The 26,873-nt window shown below is 34.2% G+C and overlaps 1 protein-coding gene across 1 annotated transcript in view; it reads right to left on the reverse strand.

The window, feature by feature from the left end:
- The window catches only part of LOC137918652 (protein jim lovell-like), a 31,016-nt gene extending 4,565 nt beyond the window's left edge, over nucleotides 1-26,451 (reverse strand). Inside the window, exons 1-2 of the mRNA XM_068761504.1 lie at nucleotides 25,469-26,451; nucleotides 306-434 (exon numbers count right to left, since the gene is read on the reverse strand). Coding sequence (XP_068617605.1) covers nucleotides 306-434; nucleotides 25,469-26,198 — 859 coding nt within the window. The 5' untranslated portion in view covers nucleotides 26,199-26,451. The remainder of the gene's footprint in view (nucleotides 1-305; nucleotides 435-25,468) is intronic.
- Between the last annotated feature and the right edge of the window lie 422 nt (nucleotides 26,452-26,873).

Here is a 26,873-nt window from a genome sequence, read left to right on the forward strand (position 1 = left end):
TGTTCGTGATAGTATTGATTATGTCCGAGGATCTTATCTCTAAGGATAGTGCAAAAACCGCAACTGTAAGGTTTTCATCATACATTTCTTATGTATTTTGTTTAATGAATATATATTGTTTTACAATTATTTAATTATTCATTAGATTCTATAGATGAGTTAGATCTTAATCTAGCACTGTTTTGTTTTGTGAATATGGTAATGCAGCTGGCTTCCTTTGGAACCAGTTAAATTTTTATAATGTTCTAGAAACATCTGGTATATTGAAGTATATTGGGTTGTGATTGTTTATAGTGGATACTTACATTTCTTCTTGACATTAGTGAAGAGCTGCGCGTCTAGCGGCGGCGCGCGGTGTTCCACGTCCATGAGCGGGTACATCTTGTGTTCCATGCCGGGCGGAAACAGCCCCAGCGGAGAATCGATTCCAAACACTGTGTGAACAAGTAATATACATTAGAAACGTAAAAAATAACAATTGTGAACGTAATTAAGTTCATAGCAGGATCATTGTTTCTGTTTCATTTCCCAAAGACATCTAGGCGGATATATAATTGCCACTCTTGACGGGTTGGCGATCGGAATGTAGTATAATGGTACGCAGAGGGCGCTGTTGCCAATCCTCTGGAAGCTTCTTTGTAAGCACTGCCATTCGTCAATTAGAGTATAGCTTTAAGCTAGTAGTATATTGTTGCGGTTTAATTATGCGTAATAGTGAGATAACTACACGTGTTAACATATTTCACCATTTTATCATAATGGAATATAAATGGTTATTTAATGTGACTGTTTTTTTTCTTAAATATTGCGATTTGGGTATATGTAACAATTGTTTGAATATGTATCAAAAGTCATATTAATTTATTTTACATTCACGTACAAACTGCAAGGTTTTAATTTAGTTTGGAAAAGCCTTGCCCTGACTTCCAATTTTTTTTTATTAACACGAAATAGTAACTTGTGTTTTGTTACTACCTTTACGTCTGTCTACGTATATTGCTTGTACTGTATTTTATAATACAAAATCTTTTAAAACACTATTATGTAACGTTATTGTTGGGATACATATTAAAAAACATATTAAAATACTTCACGTACAAATTGCATGTTTTTAATAAATTTTAGACGAGTCTGCTTAACTTTTTTACCAACTAAAATTGCAACTTGTGCAATGTAATTTACAATAAAAATCTTTAAAAATGTAACAGCTATGTTGAATATTTTAAGATTTATAGCCATTTATTTTGTTTAAGTAAAGACGCACTATTGCATTGATTTCTGGTGATAGAGCAAGACCATGCCTCTATAATCACTACGGACATGTTATTGGAGGAAGCTTTTAGCTTTCGTTGACACAGAATAAAATATTAATAATTTTACAGCAATACTACTAGATATGTAGTCACAACGTAAAATTTTATGAAAATGGCACTAATTTAAGATCTTTTGCTGATACTAGTCAATTTGAAAACTGTCAATTAAGTTTATAAGCAATTTTATATGCAAACCCTATATTCTAAAAAGTAAATGGTAACATGCAATAGATCACGTCTATTCTAATGCTACATTATTTAAGTGCGGGCAATAACGGTGCCGATTGGAGTGCATGTAGTGAAAGGCACGGGGCGACCGTACTACTGAACCTTGGATAAAATTATTAGTTCCGCTACTGGCCGCTAGATGGCACTGTGAATCTTACAGGCGTCCACTGAGTGATAATAAAAGCACTCGAGAGAGTCTTTACAATTAGATTTGTAAAGAAAAATGAATGGCTATAAGCAAGTATTGGTTTAATAGTAATAAATAAATTGTTTTTTTATTTTAATGGATACCTATTTTTTGTGTTTAATACTTAATGAGAAATATTAACAATAAATTCTAGTAAATAAGCTAATTTCAGGAAAAAACTTTTTATGATGGTAGGTTTCGTTTGGAAACAGACTGTACGACTGTGACGTGTTTATCTCCTTATTAAGAGAAGGTTATAAGTAGTGTTCAGATTTGAAGACATTGTTAAAATTTAAATGACTTAGCATACGATTTAGGTGTCAAAATAGTCAAACGTAGTTTTAAAAAGGGCGTTTAACATAACTGACATTCACGGGTAGCAACGGTTGCAAAAGCTAGTTTCGAAGGTTTGTCTCAAAATACCGCAGTTAAATAAAAGTTACCACAGGGGTTATAAATGTAAAAGTTTATGAAATGGATTTATTTAAAACAACTTAATGTTGCGTTGTTTTATCAGATATAGATAAGCTCTGTAATCTTCTAAGATATATTAATAATTAAAAAAATATTTGATTTGTATTGTAACCTAAGTAATTATTTTGATATTGCTTCTAGATATCGTACAAAATTCTTTATTATCCGCTTACAAATATACCACTATAATTCATGATCTAATTTAAAATTCACAACTGCTGTATTTAACAATTTCTGCCTAACGAAAAATGACAAATCGCCATTTTCTGAACGAGAAATTGTATTAAAAAAGTTATATTCCTAATGTAACCGTAGGTGTTTCAGCTTCTCAATTTTAAGTGTATCATTTGTTATAATCACTTTATGTTTTAGAACAGCCGCTACAATGAAAAAGTATTAAAGATGCTCGATGTTACAGAAATTAAGTTTTTTTTTCTTTAAGTTTACAAGGTGGTTGATTATAGGTGTAAAACCTTCAAAGGGATGAACGTATAACCTATTTGGTGTCAATAGATGTATGGTAGACCCTATAAGAAATATATTGAGATTTAAAAAATAATAAATAACTTTGCGGTAATAAAGTAAGAAGAAGCGTTTTCCCAATCATTTATTGACTTTGTACTTTAAGATGTTATTGGTCTATCGGCATTATAATCTCTATGTATTTCATTTTTAATATTTTTTGTCAGAGTTAGTTTATTGGAAAAAAAAAACATAAAAATATTTTCAACGTAATGAATGCGTTCGGTAAGTCACATCTGTTCGGGTAAACAGGCGCTCGCCTGAGGTGTCTGCATAGCCGAATGCGACAAAATCAATAACTCCTGGCAAATTGAGAGGTCCTGGTAAATTCTGGCATTGCTGTGTATCATAACACGCCCACATTTTATAGTGAAAATAGTTATAATAATCTCAAAAGCTTCGTCGTATTTGTAGATATAAAATATTGTTAATAACTTTGATATTTCGCTTTTAATCAAACTGTTATTTATATAAATAATTTAATTTGCTCTATTTCGGAACATGTAAAAAAGCAAGAATAAAGCCTTAAGGATTACCTGATGGATTAAAATTTATATTAAAAAAGTTGTAAGGTGTTCCACAGACGAAACTTTAAGTTTACTAAATACTTATATTTGTTAGTAAATGTAAAATATAGATATGATAAGGATGAAATAGCCATCAAAGATAAATGAATTATAGTTTTAAGGATAGTGTGGTATCAATTTGTCATAAAAAATAAAATGGCGTAAATAAGTAATAAGTAGTAATAAGTCTACGTGTTACTTACGTAGATCAGTCAGACATGTAATACGATCTATTATACGAAAATTGAAGATTATAAATATACATGTTTTTGTATAAACAAGTAGATAACATAAATGCTATGTAGGAAGGTATTAGACAAAATTAAATAAAATCGCGTACTTGTTTGTTTTATAAATAAATCAGAGATTACGAAATTAAGTTTAACAAGGACGAAAAGTATCAAATAAAAACAGCCTAAAACCTACAATAAGAGATAACAAAGGTAAAATATATAAGTCTCAAAGCACTAAATCACCGAGTCTAGAATGCCGCCAATGACATCAACTCCTATGCAGCACTAATGATAAAATTTAATCGAGTAATAAAACTAACTGAATTAGATTTAAACCTACTCGTACAAGCCCTAGTGCGCAATAGTCACCTGCGTTAGAATTAACGACGGTAATAACAATGTTATACTAAAATTCAAGATATTATTTCAATATGTATTAACAAAAAAAAATTACAGCTAAAAATATATTTTGACTTTTCAACAATAGATGGCGCTATAACTAAAATTCTATACGAAAGTTCTTCCCTTCAATTATTTTGATTTCAGAATGTATCTCATGTAGTTGTTAGTACAGAATATAGCTTGTGTTAATATTTGAAGTCTATGCTCGTGTAAATAATGAATTTCGGAGTTGGGCCGCGGTTGGATACTGGAAATGGGAAGTGCAATAGTTGAATCTGAACTTTGCTGTTTCGTCAGCTTAACCCTTGACCATTAGGTTCCCTGTACTTGTTATGAATAATAACTATTCGTTGTAATTAAAATTTGTATTTAATGTCGTTTTACAGATAATGAAAAAGACAAGCTAATGTCAAGATAGTGTTTTATAATAATTTAAATAAATTATTACTTCTGCTTTTGTATATCTAATTCGTAAAATTAAATGAATTCATAATTTAATTAGAAAAACTGTCTTTTTTCTTTATTATGTATATATTATTTAAATATCAATACACGATAGTTGGACACCACGTATTACTTTACGTGTGGCAACACTGCTTTTCGGAGTTTTACTGCCGCCGTCGGATATGAAACGAACGGATAATTCGTGTCAATCGTTAAAGCACTCGTTAGTCTCCGCGGTGCTTGTTATTTGCATAATTACCGCCAATCACTACGCCCGCATTAATATTGCATGGAAATTGCTCAAAAATAATATGTGCTTACGGTTCGCGACAGACGTTTGCGTCCATGACAGTTTTGGTTCTATTTTCAAAACTTTTTTTCTTCAGTTACAACATGAACAGTTTACATTAAATTGTCATTAAACTATGTACAATTTAATATTAAGGCGATGATGCGAAATCTCTGGTGTATGGTTACCGTGGAAATATTCAGAAAAAATAATTTAAGTTTTTTTTTTTAATTTAGGAGGTTCATTTTGTTTTTTTTTTTTAGCAAATCTTTCGGAGGAGCAATGTTTAAATTGACCTATGACTATTGCAGATTAAAAATTTTTATTGTTCTCTAAAATATTTGACATAAATAAAAGACAAAATGTTTAGACTAGTAAGTGATATTACTAAAATAACAGAATTTTTACTAACGATCGATGTGAAAACATAGCTGTAGAAAATGTTTACACCGGTTGGTAAAGTTGATTTTTATTTTAAAATAACTATTTCCAGGAGAATAAAGTAAATCTTGCGGTCAATTAGTCGTGCCGTCGCCGCCTGGCTTGACGCTTTCTAATTCTAGACCGTCGGACGCCTTCACAGAACTACCCGACCATAAACAATGTTTTACGAAACACACCACCGTCCAACAGTTGCAATACGTTCGCATTAGATACGATATTTTTTCGTGAATTTCACAATTTTATTGCATTCGGACAGTTTCTAATACAACCTAATTCCGCCGGTGAACTTTGAGTAAGTGCAGCGAAGTTGACTCGAGTTGTACATCGATCCGCGTCGCCCCATATGCGTATTGAAAACGAAAGCCCACGCCAACTTCGCGCCCAACCTCAACCCTTTCGCGCCATGTGTACTCTTGTCAAACTTTACCCCGTTCATTCAAATTTAACCCTTCACACCATCTCTTTCTTGCAAGCGTTACGCACGTGTGTTGTCTCATGCGACCTCACATGCGTATAACCCGCCCAAAAGTATCGTACACCGCTAGGAAGAGAAACTGTTTGGAAGGGATGGTATTTGTAAAGTCGGGTTATATGCATTCACGTAACGTGGTCCGGGAAGGGAAGTCATTGAGCGCACACACGGCGGGAAATCGTGTAGGAGTCGCCGCGTGTTGTCTATGGTCAGGCAGCGCGTGCCCGCCATTTATTTTGCAACGAGATTTACAACTATAACTGTAAATTAACTTTATCGAGCGCAGCCGAAACTAGGTCGTATGGAATCAGCATTAATTATCGTTCTAATCTTAGGAGCGACGTCGAATCACAATAGATCACATGACGGATAGCCGCGCGGCAAGGACGTGAAAGTACTTGTCGAACGCCTTAGCAATCATAAATGTGAAGCAATTGGGTTAATCTATTGTTTTTCAGAGAAATACACGCTCGCCGATGTGGGGAACGATTAAACTGGAAAGAAGTCTAGGCCGCGGCGATGGGCATCGTGTCCTTGCATTGTTCGAGAGGATCGCGTGACCGGTGTAGGTCCCCGTTACATAAGTAATCAGGGGTGTGCAGGCACGAGCCGAACACCTTGACGCGCGATTGGAAACGGCCGTACGAGAAAAACCGCATCGAGACGAACTCAACCGTGTTAACTTGGTTTTGCTTCAGATTTTCATTTACATATAGTAACCACAACAATTATAACCAATAAACTAGTCTTTTTTAGGATAATTTCAGTATTAATGAAGGCCTTTAGATCAGCTTGGCTAGACTATACTTAACCAGAGACATTACGAACCCATAAAAAAAGAGATTAATTGTGGCCTCCTCGATTTCAAACATTATCATTTTTCCATATTCAGATTGCCTCAGATTTTGGCGCGTTTGTAACCCTTGTAGCTCTAAGATCAACGATATCGTTATAAAGGAGCTTAATTTCTTTATTATTTCTATGAAACTGAAATCTGAATTGTAGAATTTGTACGTGTGAATATAATAGGTTTTTGATGTCAGACTGAGGAGTTTAGGGGTTAAGGACATAATCTAGGTTCGAGGGTAAGTCAGCCTATGATATCAAAAATTTGTGATATGACATCCACTTATAAAAATAAGACTTGATTATTGTAGTTAATTGCTTATAGACTGTTAGGCTCTATATGTAGCCTTGCGATCATTGGATCTTGTACTTGAGTATATATTGATTTACACTAGTACATCAAATAATCGATAATTAGTTATTATTTATAGTGTATTAAAATTTTTGGGGATAGAAAAAAATAATAAAATATAGAAAAAAGATTTATATAATTTTAACAGAAGCGTTGAGGCTATCTATAAACACGTACAATAAATGTATATGTGGTTTTAGTAAAAAGTATTCTGGCCGTTCCTACATATAAAATAACTATGTTATTATTGAAAGTAATTTAAAAAATATATTCTGAGATAAGAGTGCTTGCTATGTTAAGATTAAAAATTTTAAGTAAGAAAAGGACCAACATTTCGCCACTTCCGCACATGCAGTGGTAGTCGTGCAACAAAGTGCACCGCCCGCCAGCCCGGTGATAAATGCGTATGCGGCAAACAATGCGAATCACACAACCGCCACCGCTAAATTACTCAACACGTGTTTCACCCCTCCACGGGGCATCTTCAGGAGTTATGTTACATCGATTAGTGCCAAAAAAGTGTATAAAACTTTCTGTAATAAACAAGTATTATTTTTTTCTATCGTAGTTACCACGTGATATTTGTATTTATTTATAATTTACAATCTGGTGTACGTCAAAAGTTCCGGGTTCGATGAAATGCCTAAAAACACTACTTCGAGTTACTATTGAAATTTATATATGAATCATTCAAATGAATGACGGTTGTAAGGTCAATTTTAGTTTTATGACGCATGTTAGTATTACATAGTAAAAGGAAATGAAGTATGTTCTCTTTAGTTGTGCCAGCTACCGTTGATTAAAGAAAATGGTTAGACTGATATCGTAGTTTTAACAGTTGTGACGGCATTTAAATTTGGTTTGTTACAAGATAGTGTATCTGATATCAAGCACTTTAAAATATCTAATACAAAATATAAAAAAAACGTTTTTAAAAGAAAAAAAAAATAGTAGAGATATCACTTTCTTTTTCATATTACTTAGAGCGTAAATTAAACTAGACTACCTGTCAAACAGTCAAACGTAAAACATAACCTGAAAAGGCAATGTTACTACAATGTATTTAAAAATCATGTATTGTACAAAACAGCTATGCAATTATTTTTACATTATTATTGTAATCTTTATAATCATTATTTTAGCAATATAAGATCTATTGCTAAACATATGTGGGAGCCCATAGAATTGCAATAGGGCCGGCATTGCAGTGTACGCATTGGAATAGTAACTTGGAATAATAAGTTATCATTGTTTTTTTGTTATAAACCGTATTTAAGAGTATACATTGTAATTATTTTTTTTCTATTCGATTACGATAGGCCAGTAACTTTTGACAGTTTAATATCTGTCAATTTGTTGGCGGCCAGTATCACATACGAATGTGGTATTCACCAGTGTCGATTGATAATTACATATAATAGTACGTGTATAAGTTTACAAAATTAATGCAAAATTTAAGAAATTCGCAAAAGAAATCCGTTCAAATTTTTACTTTCGACGATTATGTAAACAAAACGTTGTCACAAATAAAGAGTTTCGCTTGATTTATTACACAGACTTTCATTATAACATTTATTGGAGTCTTAAAAGCGTTTATTGAAGTCGATATATCGCAACACAGGTATCGGTACGGTAATATTTAAAATTAATTGGTCGTTATATTAAAGAAATATAGAGTGAAAGTTGACAACCCTTTACTTAACAAGATCATATTAGCGAAATCACGCACGGCTGGGAGAATTCATACAAATGAATTACATTCGCATAAGTGTTAATTTAAGCTCCATCCAATTTGGCTTTTAGCTATTGAAATGCGTTTTCGTTACTTTCCACATTACCCGCATCGCGTGTGAAGCTGTTTGGATCTCTATTGTTTTCGGGCGGCCACCAAAAACGGAGAGCCGCTCGTTTGTGCCCGTAGTGACGTCCCACGGTTTTGATACTTATTAATCATCGATAATTTCATACAAAATGTATAATATAACAACTAATCCGTCGATTTCTCGATCCTTTTTTATGTATTATTTAAACTCTACGAATCGCCACAGATATTTATTACCTTTGGATGAAGTAATCGATAGAATAAAATCGATTATTTATCCATATTTATTTGTTTTGTAATTTTACTCTTTGCTTTTACAGTTTAGAAAACAATGAAATACATTTTGTATTTAACAACAAACGCAGAATCTGCTATATTTAATCAACGTTACCTTCGTTTAATAAGAATGTTATCTACCATTGTAGACACAAGGGTACTTTTAAAAATATTTATCTGATATATTCCGTTTTTAACATTCGTATTATTAATTGACATTATAAATATCGATTCATCGCATCACTATCGATGCCCTACAAAGTGTTGGTGGCGCTTTAATCTCAGTCATTCATTTTTTTTTTCGATGGCCGATTTGTTCGCGCCTATTCAGTACGAGGCGTTCACACTTGATCGTGAAATTGGCCATTGTTATTTTAGAAATCGTTGTGGTTGTGTTCTAATTAGCTGGATTAGTATTCAATTTATTTTTTAATGGGCTAAGAGATCGATATTTATTGAATATAAATTTAAATTAAGTTCATAAGTAATTTCGATTTGTATCAGAACTTATTTCATTTTATCATTCACGAATAATGTCGGAAAGAGATTCGATTTTTGAAAAGGGAACATGTTTATGAACTACGCTATTTGTCATGTACGCGAGTGACTGAAACAAGGTTTAAATAAAGAAAAAAAAAGTTGTTTTGCACTATTAATAAACAATTTTTCAAACATATTGTTTTATCATTATGTGCACCATTAGCAACAATAATAATAATTAAATAAATAGCAATACAGAACTGAACTATATTGTAATATAAACGTTCATTCTTCCCATTATTTAACGCAAGTGATTTATTATTTGGTGACATTCTTGAAAGCATTTTTTTAAAAATGTCTCATAAACAGCCAGGACGTAAATACTCTGCGATATTGGACGATTATTCATTTTTCAAATGTCATTTCATTCTTTCGGTTTATTTATGAGGTACGTTATCGATAAAATATAAATAGAATTAACCGGTTCTGTACTGATCATGACATTCTTTATTTAATAAGTAACTGCAAATGTTTCCTCTGACTAAAAAGCCGATGGATCTTTCGAGGTACAAATGAGACGACCGGCGTAATGCTGTACAATTTGTTTTTTAAAGTTCTATTTTTCGCAGAGATAACATTATCGATTTATGGGCAGTGCATATGATTTTTAAGTGTATAAACGTGGCCGTACTTTCATGACCGAGATTTTTTTTTTCATTTAATGCTAAGTATAATATATAAATGAATATAAAAATATTTTTTATAAATATTAATATAGTAAAAGCTCTAATGTCTATTTATAAAAAATGTTTTAAACTTTAATTTTGATCAGCAATTTAAATAAGAAAATCGATTTCAAAGTTAATCGTCGTACAAAACATTCTCCCACATCGAGCGTGTATTCGCGGCTGTGGCTTCCGGTGCGTATGTAATCTGTCTACGCGAAATAAGAAACACGAAACGATTGCGGTCGATCGCGGGAATTGATTTAAACATGTTACACGTTAAGAGTAAATAAAAATCGATTCGCTTATTGTACTCGAATATCGACTTTCTCTGTCCGCGACAGTAGCATGCGTTGAAATTACTTTACAAGTTTTCTAACTGTAAAGGTGGTTGACTTGATAATAAAAATAATAAATCTATTCTTAGATTAATTCTCGATTTATCACAAAGTCGATTATTAACAACAATATAACGTTAATTGAAAAAGTACCTTCGGATAGAAAGTTAAGATTCTGCGTACTAGTTTAAATTATTTTTTTTATCTAAGTTAACACGGGTTATGTAAATTACGCGCAATAATGTTACGCCGCCTTTGTTTTGTTATGACAATAGGTATTTAATTATTATTTCATACTATGTCATAAAAATGTTATGTGTACATTGTTTTATATGCAAACATGTAATAAGTAGTCTAGTTTAAATATAATAATACTTACGTGAGCTATAAAAACATCTTTTATTTAAAATATTTTATTTATTATGTGTATAACGAACTTTTTAACAGGCCAGTAATAGTGTTCGTTTTTGCTTCTCTGATGGAATATAAGAGACATATCTTTCCCTGAAAGAAAGATGAGGAGATGTCAAAAGTGCCATCGACATCGATTAATATATTATCATAGTACAATTTACCCTAACAACGGCAGCGACTCTCCCACATAAGTGATGGCGTCCGAAATGAAATCTGCGTTCGAATTTTAATTCGAGCGCGAAAGAAAGATAAACATAAAAGTACTATAGCCGTAGTGGCCAGATGTACAAAAATAACGAAAATAAAAAGTTTTTTTACAGTTAATATATTTTTTCCTAAATATATGAGAAGGTCTGTTGTTTATAGAGCGTTTATAATTATTTCCGTATAGTCACTGATCTCGTAACGCCGCGTCGAGAGCCTATTGATATAGACGGAGTATTATAAAAAGTTTAGATTGATTCCAAATTGCTGTTTACGTGTGTGGTTGGCCACAAAACTGATTTGTTCCCGACTCACCGGCGCTATTGAGTCATGTATCTATGATTCATGCGTGGTTAATATTCAATGTAATTGCTCATTACACTGAATATTATTAAAATTACCGAGAATATTTTAATGACAATAATATTTCTAAGTAAAATTTAGAACAAATGTAATTGTGTAATCGTGTTTATGAATGGGATGTACTCATAAGTGCGAATTAAGTTTACTTAGTACGTTTGCACGAGTTGCGATGCTTTTAAAATAACAGATGTGAAATACTAAAAAAAGTTATTGATAGAAATTTATTTGAAAAAAGAATTTATAAAGTTTTTTTTTGTTAAAACGGCAAAATTGTTCAGATATATATTAGCAGATTTTTCTCGTAATAATTTTGTCAATCTATTTAATATATAATTGTATGTATGTATGTAATAAGAAAACATTTTTAGTAGCTTTCTACTATAATATGGTATAAACATATTTAAAGTACGCATTAGTTTATTTGGATATGTTTTTGTGACTGGATTCAGTAGCCTGGCAATGTTGCATTAGGTTTTTGAGATAATAACAAAAATATACACATTTTTTAAGTTGAAGTAAAAATTAATAAGCGCAATTTTTTATATGATTGTTATATACGAGGCTATTGAAAATTTAAATACCTTTCCGGTACGAAATTGTGGCTTCCCGCAGTCGGTTGCGCCCGCCGAAACTTTATAATCGCAGGACACGTAATCTGATTTCGATTTCTTACCGAGCTTTTTGCGGACATAAAAAGTAAAGTCCACTTTCGGACTCTAGCTCCCCTTTGTGTCTTAACATCTGTATTTAGGAACTGCAAGTTGTGTCTGCGGCTTCTTTGTGCCCGAGAAAATTACATTTTACATTCAGCTCTTTTAAAGTATATTTATTTTTATATTGTTAATATATTTACGCTACAAAACAGGTTTAAATGCACTCGATGACGTTTTTTATTGGTATTTACATTTGATTTAACTTCAGGTTTTACAAAGAGCTGAAATTATGTGTCGTTCTCATTAGATTGTAATGCATAACTTATTATAACGTAGTTTCGCTTTGGGACGTTTTTGTCAAAATCATTTAACTGGTTCCGAGAACCGTTTGTGTGAGCTTGAAAGGCAGATTGAACCGTACCTAGTTAATAATTTGAAAGATTCGCTCACAATGCTCAACGCGCTTGATAATTACTACCTACAGGTGATACGGAATGGAGTCTAACGTTTTCTTTTCTTATATCGTGGACATATTATGTAATATGCCACACTTATGATGAATATTATTAAAAGTCAAGCAGGGACAACCATTGGATACGTCACATTGCGAATTAATATCTCAATCCGGTATTAAGGTAGAACATCGTGGTTCTGCTCAACTCAACAGTGCTCCCTTAGGGTGCCTTCGAGTATTACTAATAAGAATTAGGTTTAGACCTTAGGCTATTTTTTCAACTGTGCCTTACATTCTTAATAATCATTATACAGTTTAGAGTAATAAGGCTACGTTTCCGAATTAGATCATAGACTTTAATTTCTTTTTACAGTTCTTCTCCTGCCCGATTTCCATGACGTTGTGAAATCGAATAACATAGATGCATGACATGTAGTTTTTTTTTACTTTCGGTTACTTTTTTTGTGTTTTATCTGTGTAGTTAAATCTGGATGCGTGAGGCGGTCATTGTGCCGAGAGAGGTCCGTCGGCTCTCCGAACTCTACACTCGTGGTTTCATTTGAACTTCATTCACGACGCGTTCATTCAAATTTCGTATTTAACGCGCGGAATCAATTTGGAGCGGTGTCGTCGACATGCAGCTACCGGTAATAAAGGCGGGCAATAACTGAGTGAAAGGGAACGCGGCTCGCTCGAATTAAGGATGAATGGATTATGGAATATTAATTATTGAAGTCGGCCCTCGCGGCGGGGCGATACGTCCATGCGTGCACATCAATCTCGCTCCGAATTGTGTGTCGGCAGCTCTTTACCGCGAACAAAAAAAAAGTCGAGGCGAGCTTTTTCTCATGCCGCACAATAGTGAGGTGGGCATCGCTCTTGTTATTAAATTCGTATAAAATTAAATCTAATGTGTGACTCTTGTTCCGGTTGCGTGATGGGAATCGCCGGTAACTGTTCTTTGTGAGATGTTCCGACAAAACAAATACTTGAGCGGTGTTACTTTAATACTCTGCTATTCGCCATTACTAAATTTGCTTCGTCTGTTACAATTTAAAATATCTTTTTTCAGTAGACATTAACACGCATTTTCATTCATTTTGATCAGTTCAAAACTCCTGAATGATTTAATAAAGTTTTTTTAGTAATATACTTTGAAATTTAGATTTAACACTAAGCAAGGGAACATCATAATATGTTTCGGAACTTTATTACATGCGATACGAGTATTATTAGTCATTATATTTACCGTGTTCATTATTTTTTAATATAAGTTGTCGTCGTTTCAGCCCATAGACTGCATAGGCCTCACACAAACATATCTGTGAGGGATATACCATAATACGTACCACGTACGTGAATATTGGTAATCCTTTATAATTAATGAAAAAATTGTGATTTTTTTTTGTTTTGATTGTATCCCGGAAATCTAATGCGCGACCTACAATCGCAAGTCTCAGTTGAAATTATGAATTCAAAAATTCAGTTTAATGTGATTATTTATAAATATTGGCAATGGAAAATGTTTAATAAAAACATGACAACGCAGTACATTTAACACAATGAGTTTTTATAAAATCTGTTATGGAATGTTTTGGGGGAAAACCAACTTTTTATGTATTGTTGACAACCCATTTGTTATTCAAGTTTAATTATTTATACGGAATAGCTGTGTTATATATAGTGACGTAAATTGAAAACCAATTAAAGGTCCACCAAACCACTTAGAGTCGGTATTTGGGTACTGCTGGAGCGGTGGCTTTTGTAATGAGTACGGAGTGGCGTGGACACTAAGTAGACCAAAAGCCTTAAAGTCGACAAAGCAGGCCTCTTTCGACACAAATTCTAAGTTTAAAATTAGCCGTAATTAAAAATTTTCTGGCGATGAGAGTGTTTATGAAAATAATAAATGTTATTTTTCTATTATAATCATAATAACTGCATTGAGAAGTTAAAAAACGAAAAATTCTAAACGCAGGATGCAGGCAGTTTCATACTGGTCCTATAAAAACATTATTTGGCTATTTCCAGTAGTAGACATTCTACGGATGGCATGATGATGATGGTGATGAATTATTAATTGTAGCACTAAAGCTACTGGCATTTACGGTAACGTTTTTGAAAGAGAAAGCCTCCTGTTAATTCAAACCATTGGTTTATATCCTAAACTATATTTAAGTCCACGTACGATTATCTCCTAGATATAAATAAGGCTTAATGTGTCCAGCATCTACATGCAGCTAAAAGTACGCGGGCGAGTAATGATATTATCCATACTTATTTTCCCATTACTCATAGTTCCGTGAGTAAACGCGCTTCGTCAATGGAAGAATTACACATTCACATACGTTGGCGTCGATATATGCGAGCTACGTTCCGTTATAAGGCGGTCGCCACGTTTTACGTATTTTACGCGGACGCAATAATATCAAGCGGTAATTTATATTTACGTTAATAACTTACATGTTACATTTTTATCTCTATTAGAGCATAACGTTGACATTGACTTATAAATTTTTAAACCAAACAGATTTATGGACAAAGGTATTTTTGCTTATTCAGCCACATAAAACAACATTATAATTTTTTTTAATTGTTCTTATAATAATAATTGTATTTTACTTAACCTGTATGAGTATCCTAAATAAAGCATACAAATATAAATTTTAACTAAATCTTCATCATTTTATATCACGTATATTTTTATTGAATGTTATGCTATTTATATTGCTTGTTATTTTAGGCTTAAATGATAATAAATGTACTATTCTTATACAAAATCCATTAAAATCGTATACTAAAGTATGTTATTAAAAATACTTTATCATTATTTAGCCATCAGACGTCCACTGCTGGTCATGGACATATCCCGTCGATTTAAGACTGGATGAAAGCGGCTTCTATTCGTCGTTTCGCTAAGAACTTAAAAAGTTCGTCTGTCCACGTTGTGGGTAACCATCCTACGCTGTGGTTTCCGGTAAAACATACTTATGATGAATTAATTAATACACCTAATACTGGTATGGAATTTTAGGTTTAAAGTATTTGAAAATAAATCATTGGAGTAGACTGCTAAGGGTTTGGTCAATCAAATCAAAGACTTTCGTGCAAGCAAACACGCCGTGCTTTAGCCTCGTCTAACTCTCACCTCTCGACTCACCTGCTACATGAATTACGAACGATAGAAATGTTCACATAAATTATTGTTACACTACGCGGTCCGTATCATTATAAGAAACGCCCACTGAATTTCCACAGTGATGGAGATTAAACAAGTCGTTTAAGTCGCAAATCGAACCGGCCGAAGGAAAATTATTGACGCTCCAACAATGCGGCCGCTGGTCACTGCCGCATACACGGCTCGTAGAAATTGCTACAAGTAATTGTCACTTATTTATGCTTATGTCAATGCTGTATATTAATATATTTTACTATATTCATAAATCAGTTTTACAGTATTATTATACATTTATATATATGGTGTACTTAGACACGCATTGCCAACGACTTTTGGGTTATCTTTACTAATGATGATTTCCTTCACCGTTACAGATTTTATGTAATTAAACCTACTTACATGGTGAAAAGCTATTATAAGTTACATTATTATTCCCTTGAGCAGTGATAGCCCACTCAGTCAACAGCTGGACTTAGACTTACTCAGGACTTTAAGCTTCTCAAACAGAGCATAGTATTTAAAATGTATTTTCTAATATTAGTTATTCGTCATTTAAGACAGACTTAAAATTTTACAAAAAGGAATATATTTTTTAAAAGACTGGTTAAATGTATGTGTTAATTGTGTAATGACGACACATAATTAAAATTAATTTTACACTTATCGTGTTACAACATGTTGGACATTAATTCGACATTTCTACATAGAAAATCGTTTTGTTCAAATTACAACATATTAAGCATTATAATTAGCGCAATGCTATTAGAATAGCATGTTATTAGCGTTAAACAAGTTCCATTTAAAAAGAATATATTTGAAACGTTACAACATATAATATGTTATAAAATAAAACAAAGACAGTTTAACGTATGTAGCAATATTAGCCTTTTACATGGAACAATAATATGCGATTTACGACACGAGAAGAGAAAGTTTTGTCTAAACTAAAGCTAATATAGCTTATGCAATGCTATTTGTGAATAGTGAGTGCTAATATAAAAGAAATCAAAGACAACAATACATTAGAACTTATAAAGTAATGGTAACTTAGGTGTTTCCAATCAAGCAATTACATGACGTGTATCGCTTAACACGTGGTCGGTTGTTGAGATTGAAAACCAGGGAACTGTGTTTTTGTATTGAATTTATCTTACATTTTTCCCCGTTTCACTTTTGTTCAATTTTGTTAATAATTTTCAATCAAATAATTGAACAAGAAGATTTATCAATAAATATATATTAATTACCAGAGTTTTTTTATATACAGATGTATATAATAAAATTGGCAATTTTTCTCGAAAGTCATCATCATAGTTGTCATAATAATTATCATCATGTCAATGGATCAGAACGATGACCGGTCTTACACTGCTCTTATCCAGCGACTTCTATATATATATTAGAAACATATATTAGATACGAAACGATGAATAATTATTCACTATTTCGAAAAGGCTTTGCTAAGTTTATTTGAAAAATCAAGACATTGATCGATTATTTAACTGATATATTTATTAATTTGTTGCGCGTCAACCGCAAGTTACATGGTTTTACTCGTGAGCAGTGGAAGCAATTAAAAAAACACGTCCCATTGTGGCGCCGCAAAAAACTATATATGACACATTGTGCAGCTTATAGTGGCAATTAGCTCGCTCTTGTTTGACTTTACATATATACGATAAAATAAATGTTTTTTCTTAATAATTTTCGAATATTATGTTCAATAAAGAGATCGTAGGGTAATATTAAAGGTAATATATTTTTAATTGGCAATTGCAGTAGCCTTGGGATTCTGGAATGGTGACCACAAGTCGGCAAGGGCAGCATAGAAAATTCACTACGTCGACAGGGAACTTTGTTAAAGTTGTGGACGCTGGATGTAGGCTTTATTTTATATTTATGGAGGAAGTTTATGTCCAGAAATGGACGTTTTATGTCTATATAAGACAATGATGAAATAATTTAACTTTAGAAGGGATTAATTACTTCGATATTTTTTTTAATTCTAGCGTGACTAATACTCCAGTTATAATGATAATGTCTAAAGGTAATTCATAAAGTGATTTACGAACTAATTGCCATAGAATCGTTTTTACAACCGCGGCACGTTCTATATAAATCCCATAAAAAAGTCAATTGTGCACAAAGTCAAGTCGCAAGTGGGTCACTGGTACGGGCTGCGGAGTCGATTCAATGTAAATGTGCAAGCGCAGAATCCAACGTCATCCTTGTGCGCGCAACACCGTGTTGCAAATTAAAAGAATATCACGCATGTACTACAGTTATGTTATCTTTGGCTGAAATAAACATGTATTTTATTTTTTATCTGTTACAAATTAAAAGGTATTCATTAAGGTTTAAATTTAGAAATTATTTATCATAATATAAATTTGAGAGACAACTCTGTCGTAGGTCCATCTAACGAGAGGAAGGCCTAAGCTTGTATACCGCCTCGTTATCGCAAATAGAGATCCTTAAGGCCTCGTAATTTGTAAATTTAACCAAAAATTTATGTCTTGGTGTCATTTGACTTGTAGCATGGTATTCTTTATGTTGAACACCAAATAACTTTCGAACATGGATCTAGACGTAATCCAACTGGAGGTCCTGGAGGTCTCAAAGCCCTCAAAGTTATCTGTTTATGTATGATGTATTAAGGTATTAGAAAATTTATGAAATTAAACCTGTTTTCGTTTGTAAATAGTTATTTACAAATAAATAGAACAGCTAAGAACAGATTTTATTAAATTCTACACAGTAAGGGGGTTTGAGGGAAGGTATGGCCGGAATATTTTTGTGGCATGTCAAAATAACTACAAAGATTTTTAGAAAATACAACTTTAAAAGGCAACAAAGACCTCGCAAACCGGCTGGGTTACAGCTAGTAATTAAAAAAAATAATGTTACAAGTTTCACACCAAGCGAACATCAATAAATATCAATGCAAAGTAAGTATTAACCAATGTGTTGCGATTTATGTTTTATATATATACATGTTTATGCATATAATAATAGAGTATACGAAAAAGTTCTATAACATTTTTTTTATATTTGTTTTGTTGTTTCATAAAAGTGTGAGCTATTGTTCCTTGCGTGCGCGCAGTAGCTGTCAATGTCGACGTTCAGTTTTTTCTACCATCGTCGAAGGTTGTGTCCTATGGCCGCAGACCTCGCGTGTCCAGACGTGGATTCATGTAACTAAGACTACTTGTAATTGTGAGAATAACGCTTAATTTGTTAGCAACGATTAAAAGAAATGGTGGTTAGTTGATTCCAAGAAATCAACGTCAAATTACAAACATTTGAAATCAGTTAAGCATAATGATAAATTTGTAAAATCCGAATAATGTTTCCAAAAATATCTAATCTATATTTTTTAAACAATACAGTAACGTATAGCAACAAAATTTGTTGCCAGCGTAAATGTGTACTTAAGATAATGACTTGCAAAACGAAATTATATAAATAATTTTCTGAAGCATTGACTAGAATAATACTTCGAATGTGTCACTTTTAAGACATATTCAAGAACTTAAAAAAGGGTCTTACTTTTTATAAAGTAATAGTATTTTATCTATGCACGCATTATGCAAAAATGGAACTAATAAATCAGAATACTATTTTCATTGTTCTAATATTCTAAAGAGTTTTATAATAAAAGATTGTAATTATATAGAATGTTTAAACAAAATATGATTGCGTATTTTATGTCCAAAATTTTATGTATCTGAATTTGATTATAACCTATACGTAATCATAAGTATGACGCATATCGTTCTCGTATTTTTTATCTGTGAATAACTTCTGAATAAATCTTTGGTGTCATCCTATCAAGTTATGTCAAAGTTTTACTTAAGAAATGCGCGGGAAGGAGGGTATTTTTCAAAGTATTCGACAAATATAACTGTAAATCATAATTCAGTTCGACGGAACCGGCTATTGACGCAATAAAATTGTCGAACTTTTTTATAACTCGATTTAATATTTCCGAGTAATTACCTTACTGTGTGTAATCCATCGGATACATTTTGTATTGTGAAATTAAAACTCAATTTCGACTGCACTGTATGTTTTCGTTTCACTGGCAGTGCGTACATGAGTGTTAGGAGGGTAACTATTCAAGCATGAACTAAATTTCTCGAAATTGATAAAAAAATCTTTATTTTGTTGTATTTATGTTACACCGATTTTAAGCATTGCATGTTTCAAAGCATAATTTATATGAGTTATAAAAAAATGTGTGCCGGTTTTTTATTTTTTATTTACGTCTTAAGCCTAGACATTCAAATTAAAAGAAAAAAATTCAAGTCATAATTAATGCAAAAATCGATATCACATAATCGATTTTGTCTTTTGACATATTCATTTTATTTTATTGGCAAAATTAATCAAAATAAGGTAGATTTTGTTACTAATCATTTATCATCGCATAAAAACGTGTGGACATTGCAATAAAAAAGTTTTAATTACGTTAAGTAATAACAGTTATATTGCATCCTGTATCGGCGTATAAACAATATCTTAAGTGATTTTTTTTAAATAGTAATTACATAATTACTTGAGTTATGGTTTATACGGATTTTAATTTTAAATGAAGTACTTCAGACTGCATAATACTGCATCTTTCTTTGATTTAAAAAAACAGAGTCATTAACACTAGTTTAAATGGTCTGAATTGGGTGTGGGGTGTATTTGGTTATTGTATCATCTAATAAAAACACATTGGACGTCTAGATACAAAGTGGAATGACTTTGTTAAGATCGTTGGTAAACTCTACATGCAGATTAATTAGAACCATTGAAATTGTGGGGCAGGTCTGTGTCCAGCTGTGGACATCAATACCACTATAAAAGAACAAGGAGCTCTAGTGTTTTCGAGATAATTAAATAGTGATTTATCGATTTCACTTTTTTTCACTAATACGGGCGGCTTAATTGAACCGGTGGACGTGAACACGGTTTTATAATCTAATATATACAATTCTCGTGTCACGGTGTTCGAACTTGAACTCCTCCGAAACGTCTTGACCGATTTTTACCAAATTTTACATGCGTATTCAGTATGTCTGAGAATCGGCTACTATCTATTTTCCATACCCCTAAGTGATAAGGGTGGTTCACCCCTAAATTCTATTTTTAATTTTTTAAACAATTTTTTTGGTTTTTATTATGATACAGCATACAAAAATACATACAAACCTAAATTTTCACCCCTCTGCGATCAACCCTTATCTTACATTTGTTAATTAAAAACTTGAATTTTTTTTTGCAAAACAACGTTTGCGGGATCAGCTAGTTTTCTATAAAATAATCGGTCAAAGTGTGTCATGAGTTCATCGAAGTGGTATATTTGATTCTTATTTTGGTCCGATATGCCTTGGACCTTGGAGACTAATGCATTAGTGTTAAATACATACAGTTCTCTTTAATATTCTTACGCTTGTAATATTCCAATTGAAAACATCTTGTATCCAAGAGATGATCCATCTTGTTTAATAATTAAATACGTCGGTATTCCTAAGACATTTTCTTTTAAATGCCGATACGAGTTAATATATTAGATGTAAATGTAAATCAAATTCCATATAAACTATCGCAAGTAATAATCTAAGACAATGAATAATAATATATTTTAATTTAATATCTTGTTTATTGAACGAATAGTTTCAATTTATGTAAATATAGAAAGTGTAATTAAATTTATTTTACTAGCTAAAAAATATTTTAATTATGTTATTTGAATAGTTATAATCAATTACATTGTTATATTTATTATCTGTGTTTAAATCTTTGGTGAAATGACAAGTTATGTCAGAAATTTACTAAAGAAGAATGCGCAGGAAGTAGGAAATTTTAAATTATTATGTGTTCTATTTACAAATCCAATAACACACGGTTCCAAATAGGAATAGTCGTAAAAGTGAGGCTTCACGCGAGAAACGTCGGGTCTGTACCGCCGCTCGATTTATGAAGTATAATTGTTTTAAACAAAAACTATTAGCCGTGTAAGTGCGCAGCAATTGTGACAGACATTTACAACTTAATGACGTAAATGAGCGCTTTAAATGAAATAATAAAGCGGAGATCGAATTCGGAATTGTTTAAACATTCGAAGTAGGGAAGTCTTCCCGCCTAGATTGCGGGCACTGCCAACCCCTTATTACATTTACGCGCCATTATTAGCCGCAATCATGCCGCCAGCACACACGGAGATAGAGGAAACGATAAAATGGACATTTATTGTAACGATCCGTGGACACGGCAGTCCGGTAGCTTCATACTTTATGACAATTGAGATTATTTGATCTCGAATTAGTTTTTCTAATCAAGACTATTCTAATTTGAAATGGATATAGTCTGTGTCGCGATTATTTAAGTTTAGAATGTTAGAACGTTTTTAAAGAAAAACAGTGTATCTACAATCTATGAATGATAAGGGAATCAAGCAAAATATCCAAAACTCGACATCAACGCTTTTATTTCTTATACCTTATACCTTTTTATTTCTTGTACCATCTTTACTTTTCAAAGAAACTAAAAAGTGTGCGTGCGAAAATTATACTCATATATTAAGGAAAAAAATATATCGGGATGATCGATGATGAAGGATGATCTCTACATCGTCATCATTGACCTAAACGAGGTGTGACCACTTTGTGGGTAGATGTCATACGCTGCGCTTACTTGGTTCATAGCGCCTGCTCCTAAACCTGGAGGCCATAACGACAATATTTTCTTTGTGCTATGTGATCTGACCACGGCTTCTTCAACTTGCCAATCCCCGCTTGTCTAATCATGCATCGGCAATTTGACTTTATGAGCTAAGTCATTGTCTATTAATATAGATGACCAAAAAATGAAGAAACAAAAATATAACGCTTGCATGCTTTAAGTGTGATTTTTAACCTGGTATTTCTAGTATATGTAAATAAAAATGAATCGAGAAATATGTAAACAAGCTCAAACTTCGGCAACAGCTCGATCTTTCAACTAATTTTAAGATTCTTGTGGAGAGAAATATGGTTAAAATAGCTATTTTAATTTTACATGTAAACCACGGTGTAAATTAAATCATATGTCCTAAAGTGAACTATAAATCGTAAAAACATAACGCACTGAAACGCGGTCTCTCACCTCGATCATCTCGTCTTATTGGCAAGTGGCAGTCGCTGAACGAGCCAGGGTTATACTCAAAATTTCTTTAGGAGATCGATTCACGAATGAGATCTGTAGACGAATGGGCATAGCCGTCATATACAATTGGATTGGCATGTTTATGTGGCAGTGGTCAGACTACACAGCTGCAGAACTGATGGCCGCTGGGTTCTTAATGTTCTGGAGTGGAGATAATGGACACCATATTTAAGGTTGACACGGTTGAAGGTAGATGCGGATCGCTTGCAACCGTGTTATGCCCTGCAGTACCCTACGACTGTAGTGATGTTAAAGATCAAAACCCTTTCACAGTATGACGTCAACTAGTTAAAATTAAAATTAAGCGAATACTAAAATGAGTTATAGAATGTAATGTTTCGAATAATAAAGAAAATCTTAATTAGTCACTTGAAGATCATGCAAAATGTAAAACGCGAAAAATGATACACGAGTAGAGCATGGGTTAGGGCAATTTAGATTCGGACTCCAAAATGAACCGACAAGTGCGGAAACGTTCAAAAACTCCCCCTCGTATTTTAGTTTCCCTACGCACGTCGCCGGGGTAAGGTGAGTGCCTACAACCCTTCATTACCACCAGGGTTGGCGGTTTATAAACGCGTATCATAAACATAACATCATTGTATTGACAACTCACACTGCATTTAATTTTTTTCCGATTTATCTTTTTATTTACTTAAAAAATTGTGTCGTATTTATATGTTTATTAACTCAGCCTTCCATTGCTAGGCTAGGCAACATAGGCTTACCTCTTAGATTTCCAATAAGAAATGTTAAGAGTTTTCAGATGTGTTTACACTTAATTTATTCCGCTGGTATGAGTTCGTCTTTTTTGTAAAAAAGCTGTTATTGTTATTTAAAAACTCTACCGTATTTAACAGTATAAAAGATAAATCAATGTCCAAGGGCCGCTGACAAAAATTTGGGTAGAACCTATTGTTATAGTTAGGGGTATCACTTATCAGGTAAACATTCAGCAACTTTTGTAATTTTTAAATAAAAACAGACGCAGAATTGACAGCCCTGAACAGTCTACGCCTATTACTGCGCAATCAAGCACTCGGCACATACGCAAAACTAAGGAAACAATAAAATAAAATTGACGTACAAAACCACTCCCTCCACTAATTCCTATTCGGACTTCGGCGGTAAAAAAAAATTACTTACCACAAACTAGAATTCCAAGTGTTCTTATTCGAATAACGAAATATTCGTCATGGAAGATAGCGAATATGAAATCTAATTGAATTTTAATACAGATATTTTACATAAATTAATATTTATTGCGATTATCATAAGTGAAATTGAAGAATATGATATTTTATGTCGGTACACTGACCGAAAACATGTTACATTTCTGACATACAAAAAAGAAAATATTCAATTAAGTATTAAGAGAAAAATGCTTAACAGAAGGAAATCTAATAATTAATAATAATAAGTGAAATTTAAATGAGAAAAGCATATATTAAACGCAAACTGGACGGAAATGCGTGAGTTCCAGTTTTATAACAAGCTGGTTCTGTTATCAAACACTTTTACGATCCGTATATCGCTGTGTAGTATTCATTTAATGTGCGGTAGATTAAATATGTCATGAGTAAGAAGGTAATGGGCTGTGCAGTTAAATCCGTTGTTGATGTCAGGGGACCGAAACCTGAATGGTTAATCTTAACTCTTACGAGAAAGTTAACTGCTCGGTTAACATACCTTTTCACATGGGCTTAGTACAAAAGATAACCGAATCAATTTCGCTACGTTCATTAAAAAAATTAAAAACATTTAAATTGTCATTTTACTTTTTTTTTAAATTTTAGATCTATGGACATTGAAATTTTCGATAAAGCCAATAGAATTTTATTTTGATGTTTTTTACGCATTATAAATATAATGAATGAATTAATTAGCGAAGAAAAAAAGAAACAATAGACATAACGTTATGCTCTTTAAAATGACTAAGCTTCTATAAGATTAATGACGACAAAATCAAAGAGTGATCTTTGTGTTCAAGTGCAATATTCGCATAAAGTACCTGTAGCATTGAATATAAATAGCTTTGCATCGGTCATGCGGTGACAATGAGTGAACGAGGTCAGTTTTTGCTTATAATTATTTATTTACGAAGCAATTATCCATCCACAACGGCATTGTTACAGGCGACCTTAGTTTTTTTTACCCGCGAGTGTATATTGCACGGATCAACGTCGTCAATTTGCAAGTGGCCAGTCATAACACGGAATACATTGTTAATGCAAATTAAATAATTTTTACCTAATAGTTTAATTATTCAGTCGAAAATCGTTCAGCAGAGCGAAGTCAGAGGACATAATTTATTAACGACAGTGAAGGTAATGCATATTTATATATTATTTTTCGGGTAGTATATGTAAACTAATACATATTTCTATCGAGATCTTGCGTATGCATGAATCTCTGTACTTGTGTGGGCCCCGAAAACTTGAATAGTATGGAGTTTTCGACAGGTTGTTCTCAGCAGAGCGACATACAGAGTCGGTGCTAGCTCAATGCGACTGCTAAAATAATCCACGATCCAAAATTTCGTGTCAACGCCGACTCAAACAAAGCCATTGTGAATTTGAATGATTGTTTACTTACTGTGCGGTGGAGTGAGCGAAAGTGCCGAAACAGCTGCAGGCGGCACGGGAGGGAACATGTCCTGGTGCGGCGGGAACATCCGCGGCGGCGGCGGTACTTCTGCTTCGGGCTCCTCTGGTTCCTGCTTGTGTGATGACGGAGAGCGAGGCCGCGCGAGTCTGACTGCTTTCAGGCCGCTGGGCGAGCGTCGCATGGATAAGTTCTCTGGAGTGTCGGACTCGCCGGAGCGGCGGCGCGGTCGCGCTTGCTTGCGGCGCGGCTGCGGGCTGGCCGGGCTGGCGGGCGGCGACGGTGCCGGCGTGGCCCGGGCGGGGCTCCTCGCCCGCGGGCTCGGCGGCGGCGAACGTGTCGTCTCGCGCTCCTGGTCGGCTAACCCGCGCACTTGCAGCGACTCTCCCGCTCTAATCACCATGCCCAGCTGCTCCTGCGCCACCGACACCTCCCCGCGGTACATGAAGTCCACTACCGCCTGCACCTCCCATCCTTGAAAGTCTTTGAGCACTATCACGGGGTGCTTGCACGGGTTCTCGCTGAATATCCTCCGGAAGAGCGGGCTGCAGGCGCCGAGGAGGACCTTGTGGGCGCGTACGCGGCGCTCCGAGCACACTAGGGTGACGTCGACGAGGGTCTCCGCCTGGAGCAGCGACTCGAAGGCGCTGAGCAAGTGCGCCTGGTGGTTGTTCCAGCGCAGGCTGTAGTGCTCCTCGGTGACGGGCGGCTTGACGTCCATGGCTCGCGGCGGATAGGGCTCATGTGCGGCTGGCGCCGGGAGCGCGTGCGCGGCGAGCGCCGCCTCCGCCCGCTTGCTACGCGCACTTCAACCCTTTACGTTTAGATTGCGGCCGCGGAAGCGAGCGTGGGCATCACACGTAAAAGTTTCGGTAGCACTGCACAACACTGAGAGTACGCAGGAGCGAGTGTCGCGGACGTGCGTCGCGGGCGGCTCGCGAGCGCAGAGTGAACTAGAAGACGAGCGCGCGGTACGGCGGTGTCGCTCGAATGCCGATTGCCGACGGTGCGTACTGGCGGCGGGCACTGGCCCCGCCTTCGGGACCGCCCCGCCACTCACACAGCGCCGGGGCCCCGCCGCCCCGCCGTCCCGCTGCCTTGCCGCGCCGCGCCGTCACCCGGCATATGTGTCACAATACTGCCGTACCTACTCACATGTGACGCCTACTTTACTCCACTCATTTTTACATACCTACATACAACTTCAGGGGCTAACGTAAACCTGGTTATGCATCTACTACCCAACTTACGAAAAACAACTTTTATTTCGATTCGCCTCCATTGAACCATTTATGACAATCGTATTTATAATAAACTTGGCATTACACAAATTAGATGAACTGGCGAACTTCGTATCATCTATGTACATTTGTGTAAAAATTTAATCAAAAGATAA

This window comes from Battus philenor, unplaced genomic scaffold (assembly GCF_028537555.1).
Source record: "Battus philenor isolate CCGP_79_NKW_IND1 unplaced genomic scaffold, ilBatPhil1.0.hap1 SCAF_15, whole genome shotgun sequence".
Lineage (NCBI taxonomy): Eukaryota > Metazoa > Arthropoda > Insecta > Lepidoptera > Papilionidae > Battus > Battus philenor.